This window comes from Ictidomys tridecemlineatus, chromosome 4, assembly GCF_052094955.1.
Source record: "Ictidomys tridecemlineatus isolate mIctTri1 chromosome 4, mIctTri1.hap1, whole genome shotgun sequence".
NCBI classification, from domain to species: Eukaryota; Metazoa; Chordata; class Mammalia; order Rodentia; family Sciuridae; genus Ictidomys; species Ictidomys tridecemlineatus.
Window position 1 is genome coordinate 136,121,397 of NC_135480.1, and position 24,620 is coordinate 136,146,016.

The following is a 24,620-nucleotide window of genomic DNA, read 5'->3' on the forward strand; positions in this document are numbered from 1 at the left end:
AGGGGTGGGCAGTGACTACTTCCATTCTCTTTGCCAGAGATTGGTTCAGGAAAGTGTGAACGATGCTTTCTGCCTAATGAGACTAGGAAGGGGAGTTTGAGGAAGTTTTCTTTCCTCTTTAAAAAGAGACAAACAAGAAAGAACATCCTCTTTTCTGCCTTAGGTTGCATCTGGGTGGGTTGCTGATTTGGGGAGCTAAGGCAAACGAACTGAGCTCACCAGAGAGGACATGCTAAGAAAGACCTTTGGTATCTGATGATCTTTTGGGCCCCTGAAATAAACTATACAGGATTTCCTAATTAGGCATGTGAGATAATAGGGCCTGTCCCTGTCTCAGACATCTTGCAGAAAGTTTCCTGATGTACTTTCCACTTGTTACTCACTTCCCTTTTGGGTAAATCCTGGAAGTGGGACTCTTGTTCACAAGACTAAAGGAATTATCAACAGGAGACTAAGGAAGCTATGGGAATTAACACAAAGTAACCAGGTATTAATATTTATTTAGTACTGTAATTCATACCTCACCTATTTTATTTTATTTTTTGGTAGTACTAGGGATTGGACCCAGGGGTGCTCAATCACTGAGCTACAACCCCAGCCCTTTCTATTTATTTTTTAAAAATTTGAGACAGGCTTTCCGTAAATGGCTGAGGGTCTCATTAAGTTGCCTAGGCTGGTTTCAAACTTTAGGTCCCCTGCCTTAGCCTCCCAAGTCTCTGGGGTAATAGGTGTGTGCCACTGTGCCAGGCTCTAGTTCATGTACTTTAAAATTTAAGAGACTTATATAAGAGCATTGCTTCTGTGGGGAAGAGAAAAAACTGACAACACTTGATCATTTATACCAGGTGGGAGAAGATCGGTCATGCACCACATAGAGATGTTTTGGTCAATGGCAGGCCTCATATATGACGGTATATGCCATAGAGTCTTCATGTGCGGTAGGTTCTACTATCTAGGTTTGTGTGAGTGCCTGCTTTTGTGTCTGCACTGCCACAAAATGGCTTAATGATGTGCTTCTCCAACATATCCCCATTGTTATGCAATGCATGATACATACCTGTATTTTGAAAAAGTTAAAATACATGCACAGAATAGTTATGGGGAGAAAGGAGCATCTGGCTTCCCATGAGTTTCAGCGCTGGGGCCAACAGTGATGTCAGTCAGTGAAGGCCATTTATGTGGGCACTCTCACCAGGGAAAGGGAGAGCTCTTTGGTGAATAGGAAGGAACTACCCTAAGGTTTTGTGGAGAATGGCACAAGCAGGAAGTAAAAGAAAGAGGGAAACTTACTCTGGGCAGCTGGAGTAGCACCTGCCTTGGTGGAGGAAGAGAGGGCGTTCTGGCTGAGACTGGCACTTTTTGCAGAGATCAGCTCCGGAGCAAGAGGCACAATCCTCTGTACAGTTCTCACAGCTGCCACTCTTGACTGAGGGCCAAGTGCCTTCGGGACAGGAGGAAACACAGGCATGCTCCAACAGATAGGCACCTAGGAATCCAGGGAAGAGGGCAGGGAAGAGTGATCATGTATTTGTCCCAGCAGTGCACTCACCATGGAGAGAACTGACACCTAAGTGGCTTTTCTTAATATTTCCAAAGCCCAAGTATTTGGAACATTTATTTCAAGTTTTCCAAAATACTTAGGTGATGCTAAATCCTCTAAGATGAGTTAAATCTTTAGGAAAAAAAAAAATAACTGCAGGAGGTTTTTGCTGTTTCTTTTACTTTTCTGGGACATTAGAGGTCACTGTAGAGCTTCCCTCTGCCCAGCTGATCAGCCTCCCTGATCTCTTCCAGGTGTGAGGCAGCCACACTTGCACAACTGGATGAGGCCTCCTCTTTTGCCTCCCCCATTCCATCCTGCAGGGACACTAGCACAGCAGCAGTCCCTCCAATTACTTCCCCTTTTAATGGATGATGCATCTATTTATTTATGTTTAATTGAAAAATTAACCCAGACATTATTATTTAAAAAAATTAAAAATCACTCTCAATTCTAAAATTCCAAGAAGTTTCTTCCAGTTTTTTTTTGGATGCACACTTTCATATCTTCTGTGGTTGTAGTTCTGACACATTTATTATTTTAACTTCTGCATCATATCTCACTGCAGTAGTTCCCACTTAACCACAGTTTTACCATCCAAAGCCTCAGTTACTTCAAGCTAACCGAGGTCCAAAATATTAAATGGAAAATTCCAGAAATAAAAAATTTATAAGTACTAAATAATTTTGTGACAGCATATTGTTAAAATTTTTCAGATTTTAACAACATAGTTACTGTTTTTAATCCCTTACTATGTCTGATTTATAAAATAAATAGGAATGTATATATAGGAAAAAACATAGTATATACTGGGTTCAGCACTATCCACAGTTTCAGGTGCCCATTGGGAATTTTGGAATATATTCTCTGAGGATAAGTGGAGACTACTGTATTAACACTCACATTCCAACATGGCCTTAGGAATGATCACTTTAATGGCAGTATAACATTCTTTTTGTTAATGTACCATGTAAATAAAATAGCCTTCTAGTTCAGTTATGTTATTCATAACATTTTTACAGAGAATGAAGTTAATAATTTGTTGAGCTAGTATGTAGACGCCCATGTTCTCCCCTCCACCATCACTAAATTTGATATCATTAATGAAGAACAGTGGCAGTCATTCTTTTTTCCCCACACTACTGGCGATTGAACCCAGGGGTGTTCAACCACTAAGCGACATCCTCAGCCCTTTTCACTTTTTATCTTGAGACAGGGTCTTGCTATGTTGCCCAGCTGGCCTCGAACTTGAATGATCCTCCTCCTTCAGCCTCCCTAATCACTGGGATTACAGATATTTGCCACCATGCCCAGTTAGATAATGCATTTTAAGAGAATGGAGTACCCATAGCCATTAGTAAATTCTGTGGGGCCAAGTCAACCAATAACTTCATTGTGTTTTGGGATTAAAAAACATTTTCTCTGGGCTGGAGATATAGCTCAGTTTGTAGACTACTTGCCTAGCATGCATAAGGCCCAGGGCTCAATTTCCAGCATCCACCAAAATAAATAAATAAATTTTTTCCCCTCTTTGAAAGCCAGTTTTGATTATTGGGCCTTTGTGTGTTTGCATAGTAGCTACTAAGAAGGGAACTTGGGATGGGATTAGATCAAAGTCCTACAAACCTCTATACACAAAGATGTCAACATAAAGTAGTGACAGTGAATTGGCTTGGCCACTGCCACTGTTGCCGTGCTCCACACTAACCTTTTGGACATGAAGTGCACAGAGTTGCAGATCCATTGCAGGTTTTACAAGAAGAGTGACAAGGCTCATATTTTCTCAAAACATCTGTAGGGAAAGAAACAAGTGAGGCTTCTCCTTTGAACAGGCTCATAGTTTTACAGTGTTAGAAAAACCTAGTTTCCCTTCCAGTCCAAAATAAATCTCTTTGATTTTACATGAGCTGACTGTCGGTGCCTGTCACATGCCATTATGTAGACTTTCAATTTTTTTTTCCTCTTACTCCTTCATTGGCAACTGATTATGGACACTTTCTTTGCAACCTTACTGTGACAGAGAATGTAGGATCTTATAGGATTCTCCACTATTTCTTTCATATATTGAAAATATGGGGAAGTATTTGCCTGTGTGTATGCACTCATGAGTGAGCCTGCAAATCTAAGGTGATCACTCCTCCCAAGAGTCTTAATTGACCCCATCTCATCACTCCAAGGTGATCACCGGGAATTCACTGTGTCTCTCATGGAAAAGTATGTTTTCTTTTTCTTTTCTTTCCTTTTTTTTTGAAAAGCAGATTTCATTATTGGTCAATATTTGGGTCCTTATGTTATTCAGAGTAGCCACTATAGAATGCAGCCTAAATTTATCTCATTTTAAATTTGTCCCAAATTATTATTAAACGTCAAAATCTTGTTGGTCAGGTTTTCTGAAGGCTGTCCAAGGTCGACACACCATTAACTTCACAAACACTCCAGATGTCCTGCTTTCCCTTTCCCTCCTAGAGCATTCAATGGGTAGACTTTTCCAGGAAGTCACCTCAGCAACTCCATGGGACAATTTCATAGACACCCAGAGCAGCCTGACTGATATTATTCAATCAGTGCATACTGTGATCTTGACTAAAGCTCAGGAATCAGTCTAACTCACTCAGGGGAAAGTTGGAAAAAAAAATTCTAGCTTAGAACAGGTGACCTGAGTGATCTCTACCCTTGATCAAGTGTTAGCATTTTATAGTTCCCCTCTACCACCTCCTCCTCTTCGCTTCCTTCCTTCCTCTGTCTCTCTTTCTGGGAATCAGCCTGTTTTGGCTCTAGTCACACCTGCCTTCAGATCCCAGCTGTGCCTCTTGCGGGTAGGGTAACCATGGATACAGTAATCAAACTCTCAGAGTCCTACTTTCCATGTCTCTAAAATGAGAGAAAATGGCTCCTCCCTTATAGGATTGTTGTGAAAACTGAATGAGACAGCGTGTGTGAAGGGCTGAACACGGTGGCTCAGAGTGGTAGTTCCCAGGTTTCCTTTCCTCCCTCCCAGTTTTCAGTGTTCCACCCTGTTTCTGAAGCTCCTTTTACTTCCTTCTCCTTCTCCTCTGATTTCATACCCAGAGTGGCACCCAAGGTGTGGCTTGATGTCTAGGATTGCGTTTATGATTGAGACAGAATCAGATTTCCCAGCCTCACACAGCAGAAGAGGAAGTGAGGGAGAAAAGCAGGGCAGTCCCCACGAGGAACCAGGAAGAGAAAGGAGCAACCACAAGGTCAGACTTCAGGTGTCTGAGGTCCAGAAAGCTGGCCTGCAGCCTAGACTGGGGAATGAATCAGTCTCTCAGTGAGCAGAGAGTCACTGGGGGTGTCAAGAGATGTACAGAAAACCTAAAGAAGGATAAGGACACAGTGTACACCAAGAAAATAAGAAGCAGAAGTCACCGGGACATGTTTAGTAAAGAAATTTAAGAGGGAAAAATATAATCAAGTTAGTTTAGTGATAAATATTTGGTATCATTTTTGATACCAGTATAAAAGTGGATTCTGTAAATAATGATATGGGTATGTCTACGAGAAGAAAGAATTTTCGGGCTCTGGTTTGTCTTTAGAACCCTGCAAGGGGTTCACAAGGGGACCCCCTGGTCAGTTCCTGAGTGGTAACGATTTATGTCGGGGGCAGGTGGGCAAAGCATGTTTCCTCCATATTGCAGAATAAAGCCCTGCTTCCTGGAAAAAGAAAAAAAAAAAGCTGCTGAGCTTCATTATAGAAGATATCAGGGTCCAATGTAATAATATGTGGATATAGATGTAGATATGGATATAGATAGATATAGATATAACTATAGACAGACATGAAGATGTAGATGTAAATATGCATGTACTAAAATACACACATAAATAATATATACAATACATATATAAACAGACAAACAAGTACATATATATGTAAATGATTGCCTAAGCTGACATACTGAGTGGCAGGTTTTTTTCTTAGTTTGGACAGATAGCTTTCCCTAATTTTCCAATATATTCCACTATATGGGTGTGTACCCCGCCCCTTGGGGAGGATCTGCTAAAAGCTTAATTAGCCCATGCAGAGCCACATTTGCCATGGGACTGTCACAAAAGAGGTCCACATGGCTCTCAACAGGACCAGTTCTGTCCCTGAAGGAGTTTTCACCAGACAATATCACTCAGCCTATGAAAGAAGTTGCAGAAAGATCAGTCAAGGAGGTTTGAGACATGTTGTTCAATGGATAGCCCAGAACACTCATCAGATAGGGAGTGCCCTGAATTTCTTCACTGTCATGTGTCCAGATCACAGGCTGATTTTTTTGGTCTTCTCATTTTTATGCTAAAACAGTATATTTAAAAAGATAATAAATTTCAATATTTTTTCATATTTGTGTAAAATTTAATGTCTATCCACACATACAATTGTATTTATAATTACATATATTCACATTCTAGCAATTTGATATTTTACTGCATCAAGTTGATATGGAATTCTGCAGTGTCCCCATGTGCCCACCAGAGGGGACTCTGAACAAGCAGTTCACAGCAATTAGGCAGCAAAATCATTCCCAGCTAGAGTTATCATAAAAGATTGGTGACTTAATCTAAATAATTTTGACCTTGATCATATTTTCCCTTTTTATCCCTCTCCAGAAATTCTAGACTGGACAGGACTTAATAAAGGAAAAGAAAGAAGAAAAAATTTCTCTTTGACCAAAAAGTATGGTACTCATCTTTCAGAAGTGACTATAGCTAAACTATATAAAGACAGGGCTTATTTATTTTATTTTATTTTTATTAAATAAGCTATAATCACCTTGTTCATGAGAGAGGGAAGGCATGTCCTATGAAATCTCCCTCCCAACCCCCTTCTGCAACCTTTTAAATACCAACAGTGTCTATTCACACAGTTGGTCACCTTGCCTCTTTCTTTAAACTTAAAATATTTCAGAGAGCATTCTTTCTTGGTACAAAAAATCCTCCCATTCTTCCTGATCTCTCCATAGCATTCCGCCCCCCCATATGGACATATTTTTTTTCCCAGCATTTGCTATCCCAGTCCCGTGGCTCTTCCTTTCTCTCTCAGAACTTCTGCACCCCACTTCCCTGGCCTCCCAGCTTCTTGGGTTGGCTTTTGCCCAGCAGAGGCTGTCTCTCCTCTGTCTGTTTCTCCTCTCTACTTCCCTGTTACCTCTTTTGATTTGAACCTTCCACCTTCGTCGCTCTTGCAGCAGGCTCTTCACCAAAGATGGATTTGCAGTGGGCACAGCTTCTTTTTTATTAAAAAAAATAAAGTGCTTTTTAATGCAAATGAAGGAGATAAACTTCACCTATAGCCCCACTACCCAGAAATGTCTGCTGGGTACACTTTGGCGCTTCGATTTCCCTTCTTTATATGGAAATGTGTGAGTGTAATTACATATACGTTTAGATGTGTGATGATTTACATCTTCTGTGTATTTAATACTGACACTGTGCATTGCATTTAACATTATAAATCTTATAGGTATTTTCTCTTATCATTAAAATTCTTTTAAATATCATTGGGGGGGCATGAGTATTTATTTGTATGAACCGTTATTTGTTTACTTTTTTGCTGCATTTTTAGATTGGTGCCCTATTTGTGTTGTTGTTGTTGTTGCTGTGGTTATCTTAAATAAAGCTGCTATGAACATCATAGTGAGGTTCATGCTTGTTTACTTCAGAACTTTTGCCTGGCATATAAGCATCTTGATCATCATTTGCTGCCTTCTTTCTGTGACTACTGTCCCCAGAATTGCATTATTCTTTAGACCCCCAAATTGCTTTCTTTTATGAGCTAAGTGATGCTGCTTTGAAAGTGAACTTGTGCTTCAAGCATTAGGGAATAGACCAACTTTTAAAATGTCATGTATGTTCTGGAAGATTCATATTTATTCTGTCATTTAATTCTTAAAATGACTGGGCGAAGGGGCTTCATGCTCTCATTTTATAGACGAGGAAACTGAGGCTCAGAGAGGATGAGTAACTTGCTTAAGGTCACACTGCTAGGAAATAACAGAGCAAGGATTTGAATTCAGGTCTGCCTAACTCTGAAGTTGTTGTTGTTGTTAGTTTGCTGCTGGAGATTGAACTCAGGACTTTGGGTATGCTAGGCAAGCACTGTACCACTAACCTGTAACTCCAGCCCCTAGGTCTGCCTGACTATAAAGCCCATCTCTCTAGAGAGGTTTTTCCAATAATTAATTTAAACATTAATGTAGTTTGAGAGAGGCCAAAGCAATGGTGTGCTGGGTAAACAGCTCTCTAGAAAACAATAAGCTTGATTTATTTTGTGGCCAATTTCTATGGGTAAATACTCCCAACATGTAGATTTCAAGCTGTCAATGGATTAACAATATACTTAGGAAATTTCTGGATGTTTCATGATCAGTATAAGCCAATGAAAGTGGTTTCTTTATACCCATGGGCCACATGTTCAATTACTTACTGGTGACATGTGTTTTCTGCACACAGCATTCTGGCTGGTTAATTAAAACTGATCTCATCCTCTCTTAGTTAAGTGAGGCACTACATGTATACATAAGGTCTTTCTAAAGTCAGATTTCTATGGTATCTTAAAGTGTGCTAAGTTTCAGTTATTGTAATGCAACACATCGCCCCACAATTGATCTTGATTTTCCCCCCTTGTGAGCTTGGGCTTTCAGTATTTTTTACTGACTCTGGAATTCCAGTCTTTCCCCAAGCTTAGGAATTAAGATCAAGACAGGCTAGTGATAAACCGTTAGGATGTGGTCAAAGATAAAAAGTTAATTCACCATGTCTGCACTTTGTAGATTAGACTCTCATCGGAATATGTAATTAGAGCCAGCTACAACATGGTTTTCATCAATGATGGAAGTAGGTGGGTAGAGAAATTTTCGGGAATTATTCCTAGGACTTCCCAGCATAACCAGGGTGGGGGACCCACTTAAGAAAATCCAAATGCTTTAACAGTAACAGAGGGATGGCTTTAGGAAACCAACTGAGGCCACCATCTTCTTTCGAAGCCAGGGGTCTGCTGCACTTGAACATTTCTACCAGCACTGGTTTTGGGTGATGCCTAAGTCACTGCTGAAGCCATTCACAGCCTGTTTAAGACTGGTTTTATTCATGCCATTTAGGGACACTTGACTAAATAATCTTCACAATGCATTAGTGAGTGGATCAGAGGGTCTGGGGATGATTTGTGGGTGTGCAGTGACATTGATGGCTTCAACAGAGTAGAACAGCCATCTTTGGAGATTCTTTGATCTTGGTTCGAAGACTTGCCAGTCATAAACTAAATATATGGAGCATTTTCATCTTGAACTAGGGTCCAATCTCTTCCTGCTCTTTTAGTACTTGACAAAGAATGATGTATCTCTCCTCACTGCTGATCTCATCCTGGTTAGTTGTGGTATTAACAAAGGAGTTCAGGAAATTCCAGTTGGATTTTTATTTCAGGGTATTCTCTCAGCACACAGTGACCTGTGCTCGTGGAGCAGGTTGTGATCTTTGGATGTGAACATGATCTTATTGTTTCCACTGGGGAGCAGCGTGGGAGAAGGAATGGACTCAAGTTCATGCTACCTTATCTTTCCTACCCGAATGTAAACAAATACATTTAAACAAAAACTAGTAAAAATCTTGTACCACCTAGGCAGCTCCAGTCTCTCACAAACACTCTGTAATTCGTCTGGGCTTCCTCTAAATTGACCCAGAATGACTGCAATCTGCTTTCCATCATCTGAAAGGTGTGGCTAATTAGTGCTCGCTCTCTGGAAGCCTCTACTCTCCTGTTACACTCTTGCCCTTGTTTTTAAGAAGACGGCAGGAGAAAGATGTAGACATTGGCTCCAATACTCCCAAGGCTTTATGGTATGAGTTTCCCATTTACTATCCATTTCAGTGCTTAAACTATGCTGGAGAAGCTGAGCTGTGGCCTTACCTTGCTTAGTGAATAATTTTTTTTCCTCTTTGTTAATGCTCTGCATGTCTCATTTCATAGATCATAGAAATGGAAAAGTGCAGCTATGTCATTGACTTTATAGCTTTTGTCCAGCCATGAGAAACATTCTCATCTGCTTCCCGAATCCCTTATTAGTGTGAAACCCCCAAATGGAATAAATCCTTCCTCTCTTCAAAAACATTACATTGTGATGGCAGAAAAAGTAGAGGGGTGGGTGTGGTGCTTTGACAAAGGGGAACAATCAAAGTCTGATTTTTGCTTGCAAAATGCGTAGTCCAGTTGAAGAGACGTGTAATCATTTGGGGAATCAAGTCCGCTCTGACTCTTGGCTCCCCGAACCTTTTCATCATCTGGACGCCAGATAAAATACAGATGTTCTTAGCGAGAAACACAGCACCAGACTATTTCCCTCTTGGCTTGCGCTGCCTCTTAAATGCCTGAATGCCAGACAAACTCGTTTTCAGCATTTTGGTTCAGCTATAATTCACGGAAGATATCCCAATCTGGATTGAATAATTTTCTCCCAGCTCTGTCTCTGAAATCGGCCCCGTGTGCTCTGCGGCCTTTGGCTGCTGGGTTTGGGATGTTCTCTTCCTTTAAGTCACATGTGCAAAACTGTCATAGCAGACTGCAGCCATGGACAGGCTCCTTCTGAAACCATCATGAGACCTCTCTCTTGTCCCCTTTGAAGCTTCATCCTGTGCGGCCTCATTGAGTGGCCATTGCCTGTGCACTGTGGTGGCCCCTCACCAGATCTTTGCCCCCAAATCAAAGGGAGAGCACCTCTTGTTTTCACCAGTATTGCTGCATAGAATGTCAGTCTAATTTTTCCAGCAGGAAGATAATTTTTTGTTTTTTTTAAACCACCTGGAACACACAGAGGTCTCTGAAGGCATGCAATTTCCTTACCAGAAAGTCTATAATGAAGACATAAATGTGAGGAGGCCAATTCTAAAGATTCAGGGAGGAATACATAGTGGCAAGTCTTTGGTATTCGAGTCCAAGCTCCCACAGTCTTCTTTCCTGCTCCCCGTGCCCCTTGCTTTCCCCATCTACAACTGGGGAGGGCAACTTTTAAAAGGTGAGCACTAATGATGGCAGATTCTTTTTCTTGTTTGCTTTTTGATTTTCTCCCCCCATACTGGGGATTGAACCCAGGGGCACTCCATCACTGAGCAATAGCCCCAGCCCTTTTTATTTGTTTAATTCTAAAATTTTGAGATAGGGCTTCACTAAGTTGCCCAGGCTGGCCTGAAACTTGCAATCTTCCTGCCTCAGGGATTACAGGCCTGTGAAACCAGGCCAAGTTTGTCCTGATAGGACTCATTCCTGCCCCTCCCCTCCCCTTTTCTCTCTCTTCCTTCTTCCTTCCTTTCCTCCTCCTTCTCCTCCCTCCTCCTCCTCCTACTTCTCCTCCTTTTCCTTCATCTTCCTCTTCCTCCTGCTCTCCTTCTCCTTCTCCTTCTCCTCTCCTTAACTCCTGAGCTCAAGTGATGTTCCTATCGCCTGATATCTCCTGGAGTAGCTAAGACTAGAGGTGCATGCCAGTAAGCCCAGTTGATTAATGACAAATTTTAATTCCTACAGCAAGATCATCTGTTTTAGTCTAAGTTCCAGTATGTTAGGTTTAACTGGCAAAGTTTCCAATGGGTGAAGGTTTCCTTTAGCATGATGTAAAGATAAGTGTGACAGAAGCCATTCTGAAAATTTATTGTTTTTCTTATATTGTTGCGGATCAAACCCAGGATTTGCACCTTCTGGGAAAGTGCTCTATCACTGAACCACACCTCCAACCCCTATTCTGAAAAGCTGAGAAAATGGTCATTTCCCTTTGTGACTTTCTTTACAGGTCCTTGGGTCATCTTCACCCAGGTAGAAACTTTTAAGACCGGACCGTTCATAAATTGCACCTTGGGCTCCCCCTGCCGGCCAAATGCCAATCACCGTTTCCTACCCTCTCAGGTTGCAAGCGACCTGAGACCTGGGAAACCCGCTCCAGTTTCACGCCACTCTCATTTCTCTGCACAGCCTTCCTCTCTTGGATAACTCAGAAATAGGGGTTAAAGAGGATGGGGCACAGCGTAGGTGGCTAGGCCCCTGCGATTTCTCTTTGGGAGGCACATACCGTTCCAAAACTTGCCTTCCACCTGGTTGTTGGCGGGCCAGACGCACGTGCCGCGCCGCAGCTGCTGTCCTTCCCCGCACCTGCTGCATTCGTCATCTCCAACGCCGGTGCAGGCTTCACAGGATGGGTGGCAGGGCTCGCATTCTCCCGTTCCCTGGTCTCCATAGAAGCCAGGACCACATTCCCTCACACAGCTGCCACCTTCGTAAGAACATGAGGAGGACTTATGAAGGTGGGGCGCTTGCCGGCCTAGCTTGAAGCACTAGGTGAGGCCAAGTTATAAAGCGATTCTCAGGAACATTTGTTTTTTTTTAATGTTGTACCTGGGATTGAACCCAGGGAAGCTTAAGCACGGAGTCACATCCCTAGCCCCTTTTAAATATTTTATTTAAAGACAAGGTTTTGCTAAGTTGCTTAGGACCTCAATAAGTTGCTAAGGCTGACTTTGAACTTGGGATCCTCCAGCCTCAGCCTTCCCAGATGCTGGATTTAGAGGCTTGCGCCACCACCCCTGGCTCAGAAACATTTTTTTTTTTTATTGCACTTGATTTTAAAGAAACTAAGATGGCTTTAGCATATTTTAATCAAAGAATGTATTTTAATAATCTGATACTAAGTCCTTTTTCTACTGCAAATTTAAACTGGCCATTGGCTTAAAGGGTTAGGAGCTTTGAATGAACACCACAACATTCTTGATATCTTGAAACACTACAAAGAAAATGAATCTCTGTTGAGATAACCATGGAAGTTCATTGTGGACTATCTGCCTCACTCCCTCTCCTCAAATATTTGAAAACACTGGGCTATTTGTTCTTCAGTTGGAAGACTCACAGTATATTTCTTTCCCAACTATCCATTTCCATCAAGTCGATGAATTTAAGGTAAGGGATCTTGTTCAACTCTTAATGGGTACAGGAATGTATAACATGGATTAATTATCAAGAAAAGCATCATGGTTCTAAATACTCCAGGTGACTTCAAAGCCAAAACTTTCATCTTTAGGTCCCCTGTCCCCTTTCCCACCCAACTCATTCTTGTTTCCATCAGCTTGGAGAGTTGAGATGAAATAGTGAAATATGAACTGTGCATTAGAAATAAATGCAGAAGGAAGTACTAATGTTTGTTTTCAAATCAAATTAAAATTCCTTCTTGGACCAGAAGCACCAGCATATGAGGACTCTCAAACCCATCACAGGAGTGCTCCTATTGCACTGCCTGGGTAGAGCTGCGCTTAGAGCTCTCTTTGTATGATGCCATATTTTGACTTACCCAAGAGAAAGAAGCCCTCTTCACACCAGTAACACTCATTCTGGTCACAGTTGCCACAGTTAGTATCACATGCTTTGCATTCCAATTCTTCACTGTAGGTCTTCTCAGGACAGGTTTTATAACAATGGTGCTCAAACCTAGGGGAAGAGGATGTAGTTTCTTCCATGACATGTGCTGATATTTTTATTTTAACTGCCACAATTTAATCTCCTCATACATTTCTATGCAGCATTTTTTTCAGTGTCTCAAATAAGCATTTTATTTTATGCAGCATTTGTAACAGAAGTAGATAATTGGATTTCAGGGGAGGAAACTGGATTTCTTGGTGTGATTTTCCCTGTCAAACCAATTCACTACCTACTTCTGGACTTCTGAGGGCTATGTCAGGGCATCCGAGAGGAGGCTGGGGAGAAGGAATGGGGTACTAATGTTTGTTTATGGAGTATGTTCACGTATCAAATCATTTGAATTGTTGCACAAATCCCATATGGTAGATATTACTTATTTTAAATTTCTAGATAAGGGAACTAGAAGTTCTAGAAGTTCAAGATCTGGTGCTCAAAATCTAGTTAAAGTTGGGACCAGGATTTTAATCAAAGTCTGTGTGAACAGATAGCTTATGTGATTTACCAGACAGCAGTTGGCACTTAAAAGACCTGAGACAGCTCAGTGTTGAGCTCAAGTAGTTTACCAGAATGTCTGTAACTAGATTATTAATAACAGTGATTATTAATAGCTTCATCTTATACACACATATATGCACACACATATATAACATACATGTGTGTATATATGCATATATGAATTATTACATATATTATCTATTATTCTCATTATACAGCAAAATGTTGTAATTCCGACTCCACTGAATTGTGGAAGGAATTTGAAGGAAGAGTAGAATGAAGTTGAGTCTTGTCCTTTGGTGAATATCAAAGCATCATCAGGGGAAGCCTTTGCATTTCTTCCTTAGCCATTTCTAATGTACTACACCTCTTCAGCTTTATTCAAAAGTATATGTGTGTTTTAGCTTGGTGGTATTAGAGCATGTTATTTCAGTGCATTTCTTTCTTAAAGTGTTTTATGAACCATGCTCATTAGTGAGCCAGTGACACTGACAAGGCTGGATTCCAGGTTTCACAGATAACACTCCAGGTTGGATAGGTAACAGGTGCAGGTGGTGGTGGTGAGGTGTATCCAGGTATCAAAATGCAGAAGTAGGCAGGATAGTGTGAGATTGGAGTGATAGGGAGTGATAAGAAGGACTGGGAATTCCTTGCCCACTGCTGCATGTCCCTATATTTTCTAACTTTAAGACTAAGCTTTCCTTGTCCAGTTCTTCAAAGAACATTTTGTGTCCCCACCATGTGACTTCACCAGGGAACACTTGCATTTCTGCCATTCATTCTGCTTCGGGATCCCATGGAAAGCCATATGCTGCCTAAATGTCGACTACGAACATGCTGACAATTTACATTCTGCTCATTAAATGTCATCTGGTGTATCTTATAATAGTCAAACCTGAGGCCTCTTCAGCACCCCTCCTTCCGTGTTTAAATGAAACAATAATTTAAATCAGTGGGTCAGAGGTGCAGAGACCCTGGCAATGTAGAGGAAAAGTCATTCTGGAAATGCTGGGTTAAAACCACACCTCTAAGAATAGGCTGAGTATCTCTAATGCAAAATTCCAAAAGGCAAAACACGCCCAGCTTCATAGCTTCTTGAGCATGGAAGAAAATTTCACACCATGAAACTTTGTCTCATGCACAAAATTGTTAAACATACTATGTAAAATTACCTTCAGGCTATGCGTATAAGGTGTATATGAAACATAATGAATTCTGTGTTTGAATTTGATATTCCAAAATCTGGAAAATAATCTGAAATATGAAACACTCTGATCTAAAATTTTAGTTAAAGGATACTTAGTAAAATGAGAAAGTTAAGTCATCTTTTAAAACTATGTTTCAGTTGTTGTCCCATTATCTTCACTCCTTTCACCATCTCCTGACCTACAACCGCAATTGGAGTTCCTAGAATCTGGTGAACCCACAGGCAATGTGGTAACAGAAGAAAGTGACCCACCAATGCTGAGATGACCTGATAGAGCCTGGCCACTAGCTTGGGTGTAATATGAGATGACCCAGCACCTCCCTGAGCTTCCCTTTTTCTCAGAGGTAAACATTGATCCAGTGTCCCTGATGATCTTTATGAAGGGTGCATAGTGAAGGATGGACTGTTTTGGCCTGGCATCAACCTGGGCCTTCCTGCCCCTTTCATCTCTTTCCTTTTCTTCATTGTCTTTCAGGAGAGGCAACAATATAAGCGGGAAGGGAGACTAAGATAGGAAAGGAGGTGACATAGAAGCACACTATCTTCGTTTTTGTAGGTTTTGATTAAAGAACATTGAGGCTGATGATTTTCTGTGTTTCGTTTAAATGAGCGTTCTGCGTCTCTCATTACACATGGGATGATACAGAGCTGAGACGGAACCTGGTTTCCCCTGGAGCATTCAACTCCAGTTAGGGACAGGGTTTCCATGCAGACGTTCGGAAACAGCCTCCTTGGGGTTGGTATATGCTTAAGGTCTGTCCATAAACAGCAAGGTCTGAATCTTGGTCACCCATGGCGAGATTCCTAGACACCAGTGTCAGGCTGGATGACATCCAGAAAAAGAAGGCCTCCTTTTGAGTCAAGAAAACAGCTGGGCTTTTATTGCTAAATCCAAGAATTGCTCATTAATAGCCCACAGGACAGAGTTGCTTCAGGGCCTCTGTGCTTTAATCACTGGATTTAGGATTAAGTCAGTAATGCTGAAACTGCAGAAAAGTTAGTGTCATGAAAAAAAAAAAAAGAAGGCCAGACTTACATGTAATACCCTGCAGCACATGAGGTACAGGTTCCTGGATCATCTGGAAAACAAAAAAATTACAATAATGAGAAATGACCATCAACCGCATTTTTGTTATTGGAAAAAATGAATTTTGGAAATGTGGTGGTGTGAGATAAATAATCTTCTGGTATGGTTTTATGAACAGCATTGTCCAGAAATGATATTTGAACAGATTGCACCATTTCTAATGAGTAACAAGAAGTACACTAGGAATTATCTCTATCAAAGTAATAAAATAAGAGTTCTCATAAACACTTGGCCTGACTTTCAAGGAGGAATAGGGCCAAGCTACCGGGTCTTCAAATTAGATCACCTCCCCCCCCCATCCACATTAAGAATCTTCTGGGCTGGGTGTGTAGATGAGTGGTAGAGTTCTTGCCTAGCATGTGTGAGGCACTGAGTTTGATTTCCAGCACTGAAAAAAAAAAAAAAAAACAAACAACAACAATAACAACAACAAAAAAACCCTTCATGCCCCTGTTGGGGTAACAGCGTCAGTCATATCTACCCAAAAATCCAAATAGGGATTACAAGCGTCTGACCCAGAACTGTGGGTTTCCCATGAATTTCCCTAAATGCCTGCCAATGGGAGGGAGTGTCATTTGAGAAGGTCCTTTGAAATTGGGACAGTTATTTTTCCCAATACAAGCACTCACTTTGTGTTCTGCACTTGACAACCTTCTAAAGAAACTGTCCTGTTCTCATTAAGTGTAATGACTCAATGTGTCCCTGTTGGCTTGGAGAAGGGTTCACTCTTGCAGCTCTCAGGGGACTTAAAAGAGAGAGACAGGATTTTGAGAATCACCATCTCAGTCTGTCTGCCCATCCCCAACATTGTCACTCTCAGATCTGATTATAAGGAAATTCTGTCACTTTCTCTGGTCCCCAGTTTCCTCTGGCTGTTTTTTTTTTTTTTCCCTATGATCTGGCCTCACCCTAGTCCTGCTCTTTCCATTGTAATAGGAGATGAACACCAATTGCTCCTTAAACCATTCCTCTTGGTATGTGGAGATTTCACATCACATTTAACTTTAAACTAAGTCTTTGGAACTTCGCACATACTCTCTAATCTTGTCTGGACTGTGTCCTGGTTTTCTCAAATCCTGCCCTTTTGGGGGAGGTGTAGAGAGTGGTTCACCCAGTCTTTAGTCACACACTCATCTTGGATCAACCTAGGAATGCTTCAAGAGGTCACTACTGTCTACTGTACATGTATCACGCTCAAAATTATAGTGAGAAGATTGCTAAGAGAGGCTCTGCCACTTTAAGCAGGTATCCTTAGAACCTTCTGGAAATAGCCTAGTGATGGAAATGGCACTGGCCTGGGGATTAGACACATGTTTCTAGTTTTAACTCAGATTTAACTGTCTCACAAGCATGCTTAAATACCACTCTTATTTCTTAGGTCCTGGTTTCTGCAGGTGTAAAATAGTTCATTGGACAAGAAGTTTGTTAAGTCTCTCTGACAGTCAAAGATTCCAAAATTCAGTCTAATAGGAGTTAGGAAACTACGGCCCACCCTGGAACTGAATTCAGCTTTGGACATTCATTTATGATGTATGATGTATGAATGCTTTCATGGTATAGCACCAGAACTGCATGGTTGCAACAAAGATCTGAAATAGCTACTATTTGCCACTTCACAGAAAAAGCTTGCTGACTTTGTCAAGCTCACCTGTTAGGTGACACCTGTCATGATTGACTTATCAGATGAATGGTCCCAGAGCTCCTCTTAGGCAGAGAACTATCTATATTTAGGAAAATACCTTGTTAAGTTACTTGGGGTAGAAATTTAGTTAGAAGGGTTGAACAAGAGCCAAGACAACCAAGGTGATACAAAGACCCTTGAGCAGGAGGCCATGATTTTTGTTCTTGGGAAGAAAATGGATTTTAATGTCTGTGTCAACATGGTTCATAATAAGGTGACTTAAATAGGACAGTGAAATGAACCAAAAACCAGGGTAATTAAGTAGAACCAAGAAGCCGAAGGTACTCATGAGAAAGAAAAGCTCTCTGACATTCTTAGAAATCCTGGGAGGGCTTTATGCTTCTGCCGTCTGTGGACTGATGATGTAAATCCATTTTAAGGGTGTACAGAGGTTCTAATGAACACCAGGCTCCACAGGGCTGGTTCATTTCCCACTCTGAGCCTATTTTTGCATCTATATTCTTTTCAGTTCTTCTTCTAAGTAACTTGCTGCTGCTCAGCTTGCATTTGGGCAGCTTACTTTTCTCTTTTTCTCTGCCTGTCCCTGATGAACATATTCGGCTCTGACAGTTTTGCTAATTTGGCAAAGGCTGGGGAAATTCTAATCCTGTTCTCTAATGTTCTGGTCATCCCTCCCATCTAGGAACTTAATGAGCTTGCTCTCTGCTCCTTTAAGCAGGTCACTGATGAAAATGTTAAACAGAACCAAGACTCAGAAATGTGCATACCAATGTAATCTTGAGTTCAGGGACTTTTCCAGCCCAGTTGCACAGTGAATTTGGTACCTTAACAACAGTTTGCATACATGAATTATGCATAGGAGAGGAGCTGTGTCTTCTAACAGCTAACGGATGCCCATTAGTTTTTCTCATTATTGCCAGTTGTTCTAAAGAATGAGAATTATTTAAAAAAAATTTTTTTTCCACCCCAGAAGATCTACAAGTCAGACATAAGCTAAATGGATTTAGCTTGACCACTGAGAGGCAGCTGTTATGGGATTAAGGAAGATGGTAACAATCCCAAACCTAGAAGTTGACTCTGAGTCAACTTGGCATATGGATGGGATGGTAAGGATAGGGGCTTAAGGAGAAAGACAAATTTTCCTGGCTTCTAGTATGTGTGAGGGGGTGGGGAGGGGAAAGGGGCATATAAACAAGCTAGATTTGTTAACTGTCTTGGAAGGTGTTATCCAAAGTCGGATGTTTAAAAAGCTCTGGTTATTTGATCTTGTTGAATCTTTGGGTTGAGAGAGCATATTTCTATCGGTCAGAATTCAGAGAACCTCACACATTTGGAAAAAAGCCTTCTGGAACAGTTGTTGGCTTGCAGCTGCCACCTCTCTGCTAAGAAGGATGTGTCAGCAGATGCCTTTCAGGAGTGGGGTACAGTCTTCCGTTCTTCAGAAAACTCATTCCTGTCGTGTACTTTTTATGAGACAGGGGCAAGGTGGGCAGGACTACAGTGTCCACTCTTGAGAGCTTTGCATCATCCTCTGCATCACCTTTCCACTGTGTCCTTGGGGCTCAGTAGTATGGAAACTGAGCTCACTGTCCCCAAAGACACATCCACTCCTGCTCTCAACTTCACCTTCAGCAGTCAACTTATACTCTCTGCCATTTTATTTTGTTCTTAGTGGTCCCCATAGCCTTCACCAATGAATATGGATGAACCAGGGCCACAGAGGAGTTATATGCATGTTACCTATACAGTGTCATGGAAGGGGGATATTTTAAATTTGAGATTGAATGAAACAGTTTAAAATGTTCAGAGAAGGGTTTATTTTTATGGTTTACATAAACTTTGGGTCCTGCAATGAAGGATACTTACAAGGGAAAATTCCTCTAACTTGCTTTTTATAATTTTATTGTTCTTGCATGTTTATTTCTCATTTAGGAAAGACAGAAGAAACTCAGTTTCTTAATAGCCTTTTCTCTCACCAGGCGTGGTGGGGCACACCTATAATCCCAGTGTCTCAGGAGTCTGAAGCGTGAGGATTGCATGTTCAAAGCCAGCCTCAGCAATTTAGTGAAGCCCTAAGCACCTAAGTGAGACCCTGTCTTTAAATAAAACATAAAAAAGGAAAAAAGGGCTGGGGTCAGTGGTTAGGTGCCCTTGAGTTCAATTCCCTACACCAAAAAAAAAAAAAAAAAAAAGAAAAAAAAGAATAGCATTTTCTCATAGAATATGTCAGAATTAGCCATAGTTACATATCATGTAGGCAGAATTGACTCTGCAAAATGGTAGGATCAAATTGATTTTAGGATGTTCCTACCTTGCCTCTGGCTATTTCCTTTATGCTTCCAGGACTTTCATTCACATCTAAAGCTAACCAGTCCTCTAAGACTTCTATTAAAATTTATCTGGGGGCTGAAGATGTGGCTCAGTGGCACAGTGCTTGCCTAGCATACATGAGGCCCAGAGTTCAACCCCAGCACCACAAAATAAATAAATAAATCAAAACTATCTGTCCCATACTGCACAGACCTATCTGGGAGGTTACTCTAAGATGATGCAGAATGAACATGTTTGTGCTTTCAGGAGAATCTTTAGTTCTCACCACTTTTAGTCTTTTGTCCAGTATTCTAGAATTCTTAAGTTCTTCTAGACTGACTCAGGTCACATCTGTAAGTTTTCCATTAAACTCAAATATAATTAAACCGTAACCTGCATGCTTACTTTTCCCAGATAATTGCTATCTTTTGGCTCGGTCAACTTCCCTGGTCCAGCTATCTGGGTTCTGCCAAACTCAACACTCTGTTTACCTTCCCAAGAGTCTTCCTGGCTAATGTCCCCCACCTTTAGGCAAAGTATTAAGCCAAAGTCAGGCTCAAGTCATACTTCATAGATTTCTAGCCTTAATCTCACACCAAGATCTTCAATAAGAGAAATCCATGAAAATCAAAGGAAGATGAAAAAAAGGAAAGACATTTAGGAAAGACAGAAAAAACTCAATTAGGGAGAGGGAGTGGGACTGGAAAGGGGGAATCCTTGGGGAATTATATAAGCCAATTATTATATGGTTATATCATGTGCATGTATGAATATGTAACAATGAATCCTACCATTATATTTAATTATAATGCACCAATAAAAAATATAGAGAAAAGAAAAGAAATCCAAAGCCCCAATCTCCATACTTTTTAAAAATCTATCAACCCCATGGCTTAAAAAGTTACCACACACCTATAATGCACATATGTGTGCCTAAATTATTTGTTATTAATTACTGTTATTCATTATTGTTATGTTTAGATATATGGTGCCCCTCAAAAGCTCATGTGTGAGACAATGCAAGAAAGTTTAGAGGTGAAATGATTTGGTTATGAGAGCCTTAACTTAATCAGGGCATTCATAGGGATTAACCGGGTGGTAACTGTAAGCAGGTAGGGCATGGCTATAGGACTTGAGTCATTGGGGCATGCCTTTGGGGTTTATATTTTGTCGTGGTGAGGAGAGTGTGAGCTTGCTCTCTCTCTCTCTCTCTCTCTCTCTCTCTCTCTCTCTCTCTCTCTCTCTGATTCTTGGTGGCCATTTCCTGACGCACTTTCCTCCACCACATTCTTCCGCTATGATGCTCTGCTTCACCTAAGTCCTGGAGCAATGGAGCTGGCCATGTAGGGATTGAGGCCTCTGAAACTGTGAGCCCCCCAAATTAACATTTCCTCCTCTAATTGCTCTTGTCAAGTTTTTTGGTGGCAGCAGCAAAAAAGCCGGCTAAAACGATTATGCATGAGTGCATGACTATTTTACATGTATTAAAGAGGTGTGTAAACATAGAAAATTCAAGAGGATAACTTTAAAAAATGAACATACATTCTATTTTTTTCTGCAGCCTTGGCACATCTATCTCTAGAAACCAGTGACTGAAACCATACCTGATGAAGGCCATATTTAACCTTGCAAAAACATGTCATACATGGAAGAAATGGCCCTTTGATAGTGTCACTCATGTGAATGTATATAAGGAACCCGCTGCACTTGGCTTCCAGCTTTTCCTTATTTATACACTACTTGATTCTAATTAACTAGCTCACCTAGCATTTTTTAGCAGAAAATAAGTGGGAAACATAGATATGAATGAAAATGTTTAAATGACATGGTTCAATTACACTTTCCCCACCTTTCCACAACCCTCTGTGTATTTAGTATGCAAACTTATTCCTTAGAATACATTTTTCAGAAAATAACCAGTAATCATGTCTCAACAAAAAATAACCTGAAATTTTTATCTGTTGAAAATATGTTTAAAAAGATGGTATACTGACATCAGATGAGCTAATGAATAGCATTACAAATCTTTTTCTCAAGAGTATTTAATGACATGGAATAATTTTTATTATAGGTTATGTGGAAAAGGATGATCCACAGCTATGAATACGGGTTGATATGCATGTAAAAGTCTATATATCCATATGCATAGATATTTGTAAAACATCAGAAGGGAAAAAATAAAATATTAATCTCTGATTCTATTTATGTGTGCATATCTATATTTTCCCATTTATGTGTGTGTATACACACATATATGTATTTCTGTGTTTTCTTAATCGATGTGCATTACAGGATCAATTAGAACAAAATGTTACTAAGAAAAGAAAGAAGCCAGAGGTGGGTGGGGTGGGGTGGGGTGGCATGCGCCTGTTGTCTCTGCACTGGGAAGGTTGAGGCAAAGGAATCACTTGAGCTGGGAATTTTGAGGCCAGTTTGGGAAACATAATAGGACCCTGTCTCAATATCAACAACAATACAACAATAAAGGATGGGGGGTGGGAAATGGAAGGAAGGTAGGAAAGAAGGAGATGTTCTGTCTCTGAGTTTCAGGCTTCCTTGGGACCATGTGATTAGAAACAGCATTCCCACAAATCCACCCTAAGGGAACTTTTTGTTGGTTATGCTCCTTATTTTTCCTCCCTTCCCAGTGCTCTTCTTTTTTCTTCTCTTTCCCTTCCTAACCCTACATCATCAGTACAGGACTGATGTTTTTCTACAGGGGATGGTTCAAACAGTGGCAGATGTTTGTACAAACTCTTCAGATAAAATTCACTTTGAAAATGAATTGTTTTTCTGGTTGGATTCTGGAAAGGAGGCAGAAACCTAGGCAATGGGTTATTATTGGCTCTGCCTCAAACTCACCAACCAGACCAGAGACCATCACTAAGGCCAAACACTCCTAGAGGATTCCCTTTCTCAGCACCTGCAGCCAACTGGAGCCCCAGCAGAACATCCAACCTACTAAGATGTTTCATTGCTCCCTTTAAGGGCACTAACAGCTCTACAAGCGACCAATCCTTGGATTGCTTTGAAATATAATTAAGCAAATTGTCCATGATGCATATTCTCCTAGAGTAAATATGTATTTAGTTATTGGACAACACTGCACAAATTTTCAGGAGAGTGGCTGACATTCTTCAATCCATCTGAGGATAATGAATTGGGTAAGAGATTTATATGCCCAAAGAGTGCAACTAATTATAAGCCCCAAATAGCACTAAGAAGTACATAATTCAAATAAGCCTTGAACTTAGAATTGCTTCAAATAATTAACATTCAAATACAAAATGGATCTTCTGACAGCTTTGCCAAAGCAGAAGATTTTTCTGGAAGGCTCAATGGTGCTGGGATACAAAATATTTGGTTGGGGAGGTTGTTGATGCTTTTCAATATTTTTGTCCTCACTGGTGTCCAAGGACAATGAATAAATATTTGAATTGGCAGTAATGAAAATGGCGCAGCTAACAATGGGGCACAACCCCCTGGAGGGATATAGTAGTAGCAGGGATCTGAATAAATAATGGAAATCATTGTCTACAAATGTTGGCTAAAAGAGGCTCGGTCCTCCACTGGACTTTACCAAGTCCTTGGTTCCAACGATGGGATATCATAATAGGCAAGCTGCTTGTGGATCCCATGCTTCTCTGGGCAGTAGCAGGTGGAAGGCATGAATGAATGTACGCAGCTGATTTCTACAAGGAGGGCCTCACCACAGCTGCATGTTCACACATGTTTTTCTTACATTTTAGGGAGAAAAACACAACTTTAAAAAATCAGATAATTATCAGAAGGTAAATAAAGTACAACCCTTTCTTTGAAAAAAATGCATGAATGTAAGCTCCATGAAAATAAGGGTTTTGCTTTTTGTTTTCCTTCACCTCCAGTACCAGATGCTCCAGGAACTAAAATAAATAAATAAATTCAGGTTAAGGGCAGAGAGTGAGGAGACTATGGTAGAGAAGAGAGGTCCTCATTTTGCAGGACTAGCTAGGGAAAGGGAGTTTCAAGAATCAACATTGACTAGAGATCAGAATGTTAATAAGGAGCTGGCCATGTGAAGTTGTTCCTTTCTCCTTTTTAAAAAATTCTTTTGGCCGTGATGGGGATTGAATATCTGCATGCACTACCACTGAGGAGCTCAATTCCCACCTTTTTATCCTTCTATTTTGAGGCAGGATCTCACTAACTTGCAGAGGCTGGCCTTGAATTTACAATCCTCCTGTCTCTACCTCCACATCACTGGGATTAGAGACGTGCACTGTCCTTCCTGGTCAGGCCATGTGAAGTTCTGAGGATCTGGTGCACTGGTCTGAGTCCAGGGAAAGCTAGACCTGTTCATCAAAACGGCTAGTGGGGATGAGAAAAAGGAAGAGAATACAGAGATGAGGCCAGGGTCATGGACAGGACCAGATCAAATAAGGTCTTATTGACCTGAATAAGAGATTTATTTTCTAATCCAGAAGTAATGGGAAGCTTTATATTTTAAAAAAGTTCTAATGTAATCTGATTTACCATCCTTGTGCTATGTGAAAAATGGCTCAATTACCCATGGAAAGTTATACATCCTGTTAAACTAAACCAGGATTTCTTATAACACACACATAACATAATAGTTGTAGATGGACACAGTACCTTTATTTTATTTTTTATGTGATGCTGCTTCCCACAGGTGAGGCGAGCACTCTGCCACTGAGCTGCACCAGCCCCACGAAGAACACTTTTTAAAGGAATATGTGAGAGATGAAATGATCGGGTATCAATTCAGTCTGTGGCTGCAGTAATGGAAAACTCAGATTTGAGAGAAGCCAAAGTAGTGAAGTCAGAATTAGATGACAAGATGTTGGGGAGTGGAGGGAGACCAAGATGGCTCCCTGGGCTGTTCTG

The 24,620-nt window shown here is 40.8% G+C and overlaps 1 protein-coding gene across 2 annotated transcripts in view; it reads right to left on the bottom strand.

The window, feature by feature from the left end:
• The window catches only part of Pcsk5 (proprotein convertase subtilisin/kexin type 5), a 432,587-nt gene that overhangs the window by 41,683 nt on the left and 366,284 nt on the right, over window positions 1-24,620 (bottom strand). The window contains exons 25-30 of one of the 2 annotated variants that reach the window (XM_078047475.1): window positions 15,734-15,776; window positions 12,868-13,004; window positions 11,599-11,799; window positions 6,696-6,776; window positions 3,249-3,332; window positions 1,291-1,486 (exon numbers count right to left, since the gene is read on the bottom strand). In XM_078047475.1, the coding sequence (XP_077903601.1) occupies window positions 1,291-1,486; window positions 3,249-3,332; window positions 6,696-6,776; window positions 11,599-11,799; window positions 12,868-13,004; window positions 15,734-15,776 (742 nt within the window). The remainder of the gene's footprint in view (window positions 1-1,290; window positions 1,487-3,248; window positions 3,333-6,695; window positions 6,777-11,598; window positions 11,800-12,867; window positions 13,005-15,733; window positions 15,777-24,620) is intronic. The other variant, XM_078047476.1, reaches the window with a different exon arrangement.